General features: G+C 35.4%; 1 protein-coding gene across 1 annotated transcript in view; it reads left to right on the top strand.

Moving 5' to 3' along the window:
- The window catches only part of SATL1 (spermidine/spermine N1-acetyl transferase like 1), a 28,960-nt gene extending 18,937 nt beyond the window's left edge, over positions 1-10,023 (top strand). The window contains exons 3-6 of the mRNA XM_070366583.1: positions 7,526-7,606; positions 8,261-8,362; positions 8,959-8,999; positions 9,853-10,023. Coding sequence (XP_070222684.1) covers positions 7,526-7,606; positions 8,261-8,362; positions 8,959-8,999; positions 9,853-10,023 — 395 coding nt within the window. The remainder of the gene's footprint in view (positions 1-7,525; positions 7,607-8,260; positions 8,363-8,958; positions 9,000-9,852) is intronic.
- Positions 10,024-10,713: the final 690 nt, after the last annotated feature.

Consider the following 10,713-nt stretch of genomic DNA (forward strand, 5'->3'; position numbering starts at 1 on the left):
CTCACAGTTTGTTGTGATCCACACAGTCAAATGCTTTATTGTAGTCAATAAAGAAGTAGATGTTTTTCTGGAATTCTCTTGCTTCTTCTATGATTCAGTGGATGTTGGTGATTTGATCTCTGGTTCCTCTGCCTTTTCTAAATCCAGCTTGAACATCTGAAATTTCACAGTTTACATACTGTTAAAGCCTGGCTTGGAGAATTTTGAGCATTACTTAACTAGCGTGTGAGATGAGTGCAATTGTGCAGTAGTTTGAGCATTCTTTGGCATTGCCTTTCTTTGGGATTGGAATGAAAACTGACCTTTTCCAGTCCTGTGGCCACTGCTGAGTTTTCCAAATTTGCTAGCATATTGAGTGAAGCACTTTCACAGCATCATCTTTTAGCATTTGAATAGCTCAACTGGAATTCCATCACCTCCACTAGCTTTGTTTGTAGTGATGCTTCCTAAGGCCCACTTGACTTCACATTCCAGGATATCTGGCTCTAGTTGAGTAATCACAGCATCATGATTATCTGGGTCATGGAGATCTTTTTTTGTATAGTTCTTCTGTGTATTCTTGCCACCTCTTCTTAATATCTTCTGTTTCTGTTAGGTCCATACCATTTATGTCATTTATTGTGCCCATCTTTGCATGAAATGTTCCCTTGGTATCTCTAATTTTCTTGAAGAGATCTCTAGTCTTTCCATTCTATTGTTTTCCTCTATTTCTTTGCATTGATCACTGAGGAAGACTTTCTTATCTGTCCTTGCTATTGTTTGGAATTCTGCATCTTTCTTTTTCTCCTTTGCCTTTAGCTTCTCTTCTTTTCACAGCTATTTGTAAGGCTTTCTCAGACAACCATTTTGCTTTTTTTGCATTTCTTTTTCTTGGGGATGGTCTTGATCCCTGCCTCCTGTACAATGTCACAAACCTCCGTCCATAGTTCTTCAGACTCTATCTATCAGATCTAATCCCTTTAATCTATTTGTCACTTTCAGTGCATAATCGTAAGGGATTTGATTTAGGTCATACCTGACTGGTCTAGTGGTTTTACCTACTTTCTTCAATTTAAGTGTGAATTTGCAATAAAGAGTTCATGATCTGAGCCACAGTCAGCTCCTGGTCTTGTTTTTGCTGACTGTATAGAGCTTCTCCATTTTTGGCTGCAAAGAACATAATCAGTCTGATTTCAGTGTTGACCATCTGGTGATGTCCATGTGTTGCATTGTCTCCCATGTTGTTGGAAGATGATGTTTGCTATGACTAGTGTGTTCTCTTGGCAAAGCTCTATTAGCCTTTGCTCCACATCATTTCGTACTCCAAGGCTAAATTTGCCTGTTACTCCAGGTATCTCTTGACACCCTACTTTTGCATTCCTCTCCCCTATGATAAAAATGACATCTTTTTTGGGTGTTAGTTCTAGAATGTCTTGTAGGTCTTCATAAAATCTACAAGATGATGAATTAGAACATTTTATGCAGGGAATGAGAGAAGAAATGAAATGATTAAAGTGTACAGTCCCTGACTTACATATAGTATGACTTAAGGATTTTTGGACTTTATAATGGTTGAAAAGAAGTACACATTCAATAGAAACTGTACCTCATATTTGGAAGTTTCTCCTTTACCTGGGCTAGCTATATGGATAAAATGCTTTCTTATGATGCTAGACAGAAGCAGTGAGCTGCAGCTCCTTGTCAGTGTTGTGATCATGAGGGTAAATAACTGATACATTTACAACCATTCTGTACCCGTACAGCCATTCTGTTTTCACTCAGTATTCAATAAATTACACGAGATACTCAATACTAAAGTATTCTAAAATAGGCTTTGTGTTAGATAATTTTGCCCCACTCTAGGTTAGTGTAAGGGCTTCTTCTGTGGCATTAGTGGTAAAGAACCTGCCTGGCAATGCAGGAAATAATAAGATGTGTGTTCAATCCCTGGGTCAGGAAGATCCCCTGGAGAAGGATATGGCAACCCACTCCAGTATTATTGCCTGGAGAATCCCATGGACAGAGGAGCCTAGCGGGCTGCAGTCCATAGGGTCACAAAGAGTCGGACCCAACTGAAACGACTTAGCATGCAGGCTAATCTAAGTGCTCTCAGCAGGTTTAAGGTAGTGAAGTGAAAGTCATTCAATCGTGTCTGACTCTTTGCGACCCCATGGACTATAAAATCCATGGTATTCTCCAGGCCAGAATACTGGAGTGGGTAGCTGTTCCCTTCTCCAAGTGATCTTCCCAACCCAGGGATCAAACCCAGGTCTCCCACATTGCAGGCAGATTCTTTATCAGCTGAGCCACAAGGGAAACCCAAGAATACTGGAGTGGGTAACCTATGCCTTTTCCAGTGGATCTTCCCGACCCAGGAATCGAAGCGGGGTCTGCTTCATTGCAGGCAGACTCTTTACCAGCTGAGATACCAGGGAAGCCCCAGGTTTAAGGTAGGTTTAGGTTTAGGCTAAACTATGATGCTCAATAGTTTGAATATATTAAATGCATTTTTGATTTTTTGACATTTTCCACTTATGATTGGTTTATCAGGATGTAACCCTATCTTAGGTCAAGTGAAGTCTTGACCTAGATAAAATTACACACTTGGAATTCCAAATGAATTTGAGCATCAGCTTCATCACTCCTGTGAAAGAGGATGTTAGAATATTTATTGAGATGACAGTGAATCTTCAGATCACTTTGGATAATATTGACATCTTAACAATGTTAATTTAAATCTTGTCTATGAACACAGGATAACTTTTAACTTTTTTAGGTCTTTAATTTCTTTCAGCAATGTTTTATAGTTTTTTGTATGTATTTCACCTCCTTGGGTAGATTTATTTCTAGGTATTTAGTTATTTTTTAGGGGTGGTTGTAAATGGAATTGCTTTTTAAATTGACTTTTTGGTTTGTTCTTTGCTGGTGTATAGCAATACAAATGATTTTTGTTTGTTGATCTTGTAGCCAGCAACTTTGCTGAATTTGTGTTAGTAGCTTTCCTTTGGATTCTTTGGGATGGTCTATAAGTAGGCTTATGTCATCAGAAGATAAGGGCTTCCCAGGTGGTGTTAGTGATAAAGAACTTGCCAATGCAGGAAATGTGAGATGATCCCTTGGAAAAAGGCGTGGCAAACCACTCTAGTATTCTTGCCTGGATAGAGATCGTTTTACCTCTTCCTTTCTTATTGGGATGGCTTTTATTTCTTTTTCTTGTATAATATCTCTAACTTCCAGTGCAATGTTGAATAGCAATGTTGAGACTGGGCATCCTGTCAGTTGCCTTTTCTGTAACAATTGAGATGGTCCTATGCTCTTTTTCCCCCTTTGTTCTGTTAACACGATTGATTTCCTTATATTGAACCATCCTTTCATTCCTAGGATGAATCACACGTGGTCATAGTGAATGATCCTATTAATATGCTGTTGGGTTCAATTTGCTATTAATATTTTGTTGAGTACTTTTGCATCTGTATTAATAAGGGATATTGGTCTTTAATTTTCTTGTGATGTCTTTCTCTGTATTTGGTATCAGAATAATGTTGACTTCATAAAATGAGTTAGAAAAAGTTCCCTCCTCTTCAATTTTTGGGGAAGAGTTTGAGAAGGATTGGTGTTAATTCTTTAAGTGTTTGGTAGAATTCCCCAGTGAAACCATCTGGTGGTCCCTGACTTTTCTTTGTTGGGAGATTTTTTATTATTATTATTATTGATTCAAATTCTTGTTATAGTGCTGTTTAGATTTTATTTCTTCTTGAATTCATAAGTTTCAAGGAATCTGTTCATTTCTTTTTGGCTATCTAATTTGTTGGTGTACAATTCACAGTACTTATAATCCTTTTTATCTCTGTAAGGTCAGTGGATTTTAATTATCTGCCATCTTTTTTTTTTTCTCTCTCTCTTTTTCAGTCTACCTATAAATCTGTTGACCTTTTCAAATAACCAAATTTTGGTTCCATCCACTTTCTTATTGCATTTCTATCTTCTATTTAGCTTAATCTCCTTTCTAATCTTTATTGTCTTCTTTCTGCTAGTTCTGGTTACTAAGGTGTTAGATTAAGTTATTGCTTGAAGCCTTTCTTTTCTTTCTTTTTTTTTTTAATGTTGGCATTTCCAACTATAAGTTCCCCTCTGAGCACTTCTTTCACTGAATCTCATAAGTTTTATATGTTGTGTTTTCCTTCTCATTCATTTCTTTTTTTCTGATTTTTCTTTTTACTTCTACTTAGCCATTAGTTGTTTGAGTGTATTGTTTAATTTCCACATATTTGTGAATTTCCTAGTTTCCTTCTGTTGATTTCTAGTTTCAATCTATTGTGATTGGAAAAGATACTCTGTATGGTTTTGACCTTTCAAAATGTATTAACACTTGATTTTTGGCCTAACATGTGGTCTATCCTAAAAAAAAAAGAGAAAGTTCAATAAAAATGTGTATATGTTTTTGGGTCACGTGTAATACTTCTGTTAGGGGTCCAGTTGTTCTATAGCTTTGTTCATATAATCTATCAATATTAATGTATTTATCATTGTTCTGGTTGTTCAGTATATTATTGAAATTGATGTCATGAAGTTCCCTACTATTATTTTAGAGCAGTCTCTATCTTCAATTCTGTCAATATTTGCTTCATATACTTCAGAGCTCTGATGTTTGGTGCATAAGTGTTTATAAATGTTATATCTTCTTGCTGAATTGAACTTTCTATCATTATTTAATATCCTTCTCTCCTGTAACATTTTTCTACTTAAAGTCTATTTTGTGTTATATTAGTACAGCCATTCCAGCTTTTTTTTTGGTTACTATTTGCATTAAATGTCTTTTTCCTTCATTTCACTATCAACCTTCTTGTGTTTATTAAAATTATTTTTATTTTAAAAATATTTTAATTGGTGGATAATTACTTTACAATATTGTGATGGCTTATGGCATATATCAACATGAATCAGCCATAGGCATATATGTGACCCCTCCCTCTTGAATCTCTCTCCCTCCTCCCTCCCCACCCCATCCCTCCAGGTTATCACAGAGCACCAGCTTTGGGTTACCTGCATAGAACCTATTATACAGAGTGAAGTAAGTCAGAAAGACAAATGTTGCATACTAAGCATATATATAGAATCTAGAAATTTATTTTTAATTGGAGGATAATTGCTTTACAATGTTGTGTTGATTTCTGCCATACAGCAACAGCAATCAATACTATATATTCTTGTTTTTGTTTTTTTTTTTTAATCTAGAGTCTCTTATAAGGGTTTCCCTAGTGGCCCAGTTGGTAAAGAGTCTGCCTGCATTGTGGGAGAGTTGGGTTCAATCCCTGGCTCGGGAACATCCCCTGGAGAAGGAAATGGCAACCCACTCCAGTATTCTTGTCTGGAGAATTCCATGGACAGAGGAGCCTCGTGGGCTACAGTCCATGGGGTCACAAAGAGTTGGACTTGACCTTTTTAATAGTCAGTCTCTTATAGATAGCATATAGTTGGGTCATGCTTTTTTTTTTAAATCCATTCTGCTAATCTCTGTATTTTGATTAGGACATTTAATCCACTTATATTTAAAGTAATTACTGACAAGGAGGGACTTCTGACATTTTCCCATTTGTTTTCTATATAGTTTTTGGTCCTTCATTTCCACATTTCTACCTTCTTTTTATTTTTGCAGTAAAATGTTTTGATTCTCTTCTCATTTCCTTAGGTGTATATTCTATAGATATTTTCTTTGATGTTATCACAGGGATTATATTTATTAAGTTGGCTAAAAATATTTGTTCAGGTTTTATGGAAAAACCCAAATGACCTTTTGGCCAACTCAATAACATCTAAAAGTTGTAATAGTAAAATTTGTATTTATATTAGCTTAATGTCAATAGTGTGCAAAAACTCTTCCCTTATATATCTCCATTCCCCCTTTTTAAATTATTGATGTCAGAGATTACATCTTCATACATTGTGTGCCCAAGAACAAACATTAATGACTAATTTTATGCACTTGTCTTTTAAATCATGTAGAAAATATAAAGTAGAACTATAAATAAATTTGACGTAACACTAATTTTTTATAATTGCCCATATGTTTACCTTTAACTAGGCACCATTATCTTTATTTCTTCATATGGCTTTGAGTTATTACCTATTTTCCTTCCATTTCAACCTGAAGGACTCCTGAAAGACTCCATTTCGTGCAGGGCAGGCCTAGTGATAATGATTTCTTCAGCTTCTTCTTCTTCTTCTTTTTTTTTTTAGTTTGGTGGAGAACTGGGGATATCTTAATTTCTCCCTCATTTTTGAAGGATTTTTTGGTGCATATAGAATTCTTAGTTAAGTTTCTGCACTCTTCCTCTCCTCCCCTGTCCTCTGTACTGGCTGCCAAGGTTTCTGATGAGAAATCAGATGATAATCTTATTGAGGATCCATTGTATGTGACAAGCTATTTCTGTCTTGCTGCTTTCAAGATTTTCTCTTTAATTATGTGTTTTGGTATTGATCTTTTGGGGCTTATACTACTTGGAGTTTGTTGAACTTGGATTTGTAAAATGATATATTGCATCCAATTTGGGAAGTTTCCAGTCATTATTCAAATATTCTTTTTTCCTTACTTTCTCTCTTCTCCTTCTGAGAGTCCCATAATACATATGTTGGTGTGCTTGATGGTGTTACACAGATACCTTAGGCTTTTTACTTTTCTTCATCTTTTTTTTTGTTTGTTTGTTTCCTCAGACTTGATAATTTAAATTATCCTATCTTTAAGTTCACTGATTCTTTTTTCAGCTTGCTTAGAAATTTGGATTTTGAACCCCTGCAGTGCACTTTTATTATACTTTTCAGCTTCAGAATTTTTTGGTGGGGATTATTCTTTATAATTTCTATTTCTTTACTGATATTTATACTTTGTTTATACATCTTTTTCCTTTGTGCATGTCTCCCTTTAGCTATTTGAGTACATTTAAGACAGTTGTTTAAAAGTGTTTGTTGATGATCGAGTGGGTGGGGGTAGTTGGAAGCCACCACTAGGTTGATGGCTGAATTTCACCAAAATTAACTGCAATTTGTCAGTCAAGCTGTCCTCTGGAAGCTGCAAGTACACAGCAAAAGAGACACTGATGTATAGAACAGTCTTATGGACTCTGTGGGAGAGGGAGAGGGTGGGAAGATTTGGGAGAATGGCATTGAAACATGTAAAATATCATGTATGAAACGAGATGCCAGTCCAGGTTCGATGCACGATACTGGATGCTTGGGGCTAGTGCACTGGGACGATCCAGAGGGATGGTATGGGGAGGGAGGAGGGAGGAGGGTTCAGGATGGGGAACACATGTATACCTGTGGTAGATTCATTTTGATATTTGGCAAAACTAATACAATTATGTAAAGTTTAAAAATAAAATAAAATTAAAAAAAATAAACTCTAGTTCCAAAATATTCACTTTAGGCAGTTTATGCCTGTACAATTGTTGTACACGTGAAGAAAGGAATTCTGGGATTGCCAACTCCACTATCTTCCTTCTCTTTACTCTAAACTTTCTAATATATTTTATGTGAATCAATATTTCAGATTTACTCAGGGATGGCTTTGGGGACAATCCCCTTTTCTACTGTCTGATTGCAGAAGTACAGAATCATCAAAAACCATCAGGTAAAATAAACTTCCATTTTTCAATTTAATCAAGAGTATATTTTCTCTACCCTGAAAACAAAGTACAGTTTGATAGCATACAGTTACTCTTAAGCCAAGGAGATGAGTGTAAGTACATAAACTAAGTCTTGCTTTCTGAAAGAGAAAATGTGTGGTATGTATTTATGTTGGACTTCCCAGGTGGCACTAGTGGTAAAGAACCAGCCTGCCAATGCACAAGACATGAGAAACAGGTTCAATCCCTGGGTCAGGAAGATCCCCTGGAGAAGGATATGGCAACCTACTCCAGTATTCTTGCCTGGAGAATCTCATGGACAGAGGAGCCTGGTGGGCTACAGTCCATGGGGTCACAAAGAGTCGGACAAAACTGAAGTGACTTAGTATACAGCACACATGCATTTATGTTTGTATATGCATAGAAACAAATTAGGAAGAATGTACTCCACACTGTTAAAAGATGGGTTAGCTCTTAAATGTTGTATTATAAGGACTTAAACCTTCTTTATTACATATTTCTGTATTTAAAATTTTGTCCAGCAAGCTTTTATTACTTTAATAGATAAAAATAAACACAAAGATATTCCATTTTGGAGGAAAGAACATTGTAAGATTCAATGATTTAACTTCTTTATACCCTATCTTTCCTCTTCCTAGGTAAAGTGACTGTTGGATTTGCCATGTACTACTTTACTTACGACCCCTGGATTGGCAAGTTACTTTACCTAGAGGACTTTTATGTCATACAAGCTTACCGAGGTCAGGTAACACATAGTATTACTTATATTTTAAAAATTAAAATGGTATATTTAAAGGAGTTTTAGTATAAATATGCTGTTTAAGTTAGTTTATGTAAATACTTTCTATTTCATTAGACTGATTACTATCCTAGTTATCCTAGCATATGGTGTGGTGAAGACTCAATCACAGATTAGAAAAGATTTATTAGTTCCCATCAAGGCTTGAATAAGCCAAGTTATCATAGCTATATTTTTATCTTTTTTTTTTGTTTTCTTTTTTTTTTAAGCTATTTTTTTAATCTCTAAAACATGCTTTTATATTTTGTGTTGATTTGTCTAAAATGAATAAGAAATATATTCCGTGATAAGATGATAGTGACAAGGACTCATTTCCTCTTCACTGATCTTTAAAATAAATCCAAAGTCTTTTCCATTACCTTTGGAACCACATTCCATTTCAGAAAAAGAGATATGGAAAGCATTCATGAGCTGAATTTCAACACAAGCTATTATGAATATGTAACAACCAGATAACAGGCTTTAAACTAAAGCAAACAAATTGTTAAGTGGAATTTTTCAACATATTTTTTTCGTTTTGTATTATCTATTGAAAAGGTCTAGGTATTGGAGCTGAAATGCTGAAGAGGCTAAGTCAGGTATACATTACAGTTACTATTGTTATTCTATATGTTATCCTTTTCTTCATCAAATGTTATTATTTAACATTGCATAGATACTTTATCTTAACATCAAAACATAATCTCAAAATATACTTAATTTTTTCCCAATTAAGCAGGTTTTCAAATTAGGTCTTATTTGACATGTTTAAAAGCTGATATAATCCACAACCACATTATATACCCTTTTGCTACAAAGCAGAAGCAAGCAAAAGGGAGATTAGAAGGCAATTTACCCATAAAATGTGTCTACAGTATGAATATGCTGCTGCTGCTAAGTCGCTTCAGTCGTGTCTGACTCTGTGCGACCCCATAGATGGCAGTCCCCCAGGCTCCCCCATCCCTGGGATTCTCCAGGCAAGAACACTGGAATGGGTTTGCATTTTCTTTTCCAATGCATGATAGTGAAAAATTAAAGTGAAGTCGCTCAGTCATGTCCGACTCTTAGCGATCCCATGGACTGCAGCTTACCAGTCTGCTCCGTCCATGGGATTTTCCAGGCAAGAGTACGGGAGTGGATTGCCATATCTTTGCCACAGTATAAAAAGATTCTTTTGCATTTCGGAAATACATATAGGTTAACTTTTTCTGTAGAATAAAGAAAAAAAGCTGAATTTGTTTTGGACTTCTAAAGAAAGGGTTTTAAAACTCAACAGTACATTTTTTATTTTTACAGATTTAGAGAACTCCAAGAGATAACTATTGCATTATTATTTGGAAGTATTTTACACACACACACAGTGCCTTGCATATAGTAGATTTTCCATAAAATAAATGTGATAATGAAGATTATACTTTTAAATAAAAGTAATGTCTGTTTGTTTTTAAACAGATAGCCATCAGAAGGCAGTGTAACTGCATGCACTTTCTTGTCGTCATTTGGAACCAGGCTTCTATCGACTACTACACTCGTCGAGGGGCTTTAGACCTTTCTTCCGAGGAGGGCTGGCATCTGTTCAGGTTTAACAGAGAAGAACTCATGGACATGGCAGGGGAAGAGTGAAAGGTGACTTATCACTTGTCCCAATATAGGCTCCAACATCTGAATGTTAACAACTTGTCCCAATATAGGCTTCAACATCTGAATGTCGCCTAAATCCAACAGCAATTTGACTGTCATATAATACAGCAAGTGAACAAACTCTGGCTTCAGCAGATCTTTGAAACAGATTTTGTAGATACAACTTGCCATTATCTGAATTAACATACTAATGGTTAGTAGCAGAGCTGATAACCCAAAAGAGAAGATAATTCAAAAATAACTTATACTTGGCTTTAGGATATTTATTTTTCTACTTACTGTATCCTATGAAATTTCAAATGCTTATATTTTCATATTGTAACACATCTGAAATTTGGATAAATATTATGATCAACTGGCAACACTTTTCCCTTTGAGGTCTTGGATTTGATGAAATACTGTACATTTGGTCACAAACAGATCTGAGGTAAAAAATATATATATAAAATGCTAAAGCTAAATTATGAAAAGCTTACCTATGAATAACTAGTAAATGAACTGCTTTCCCAACTTGAGCAGATCAAGGACCACTGCCTTGACTTCATCTTGGAACTACATTACATCTCTGTCTTTATCTTGGAACTAAATTCTATCTCTGAGAAACCAACTTTTGTTGTAACTATCTTAGGGAAGATATTACATAGTACACTGTATCTGTGTATGTTTCTATAC

The sequence above is a fragment of the Bos mutus genome, chromosome X (assembly GCF_027580195.1).
Source record: "Bos mutus isolate GX-2022 chromosome X, NWIPB_WYAK_1.1, whole genome shotgun sequence".
Classification (NCBI taxonomy): Eukaryota; Metazoa; Chordata; class Mammalia; order Artiodactyla; family Bovidae; genus Bos; species Bos mutus.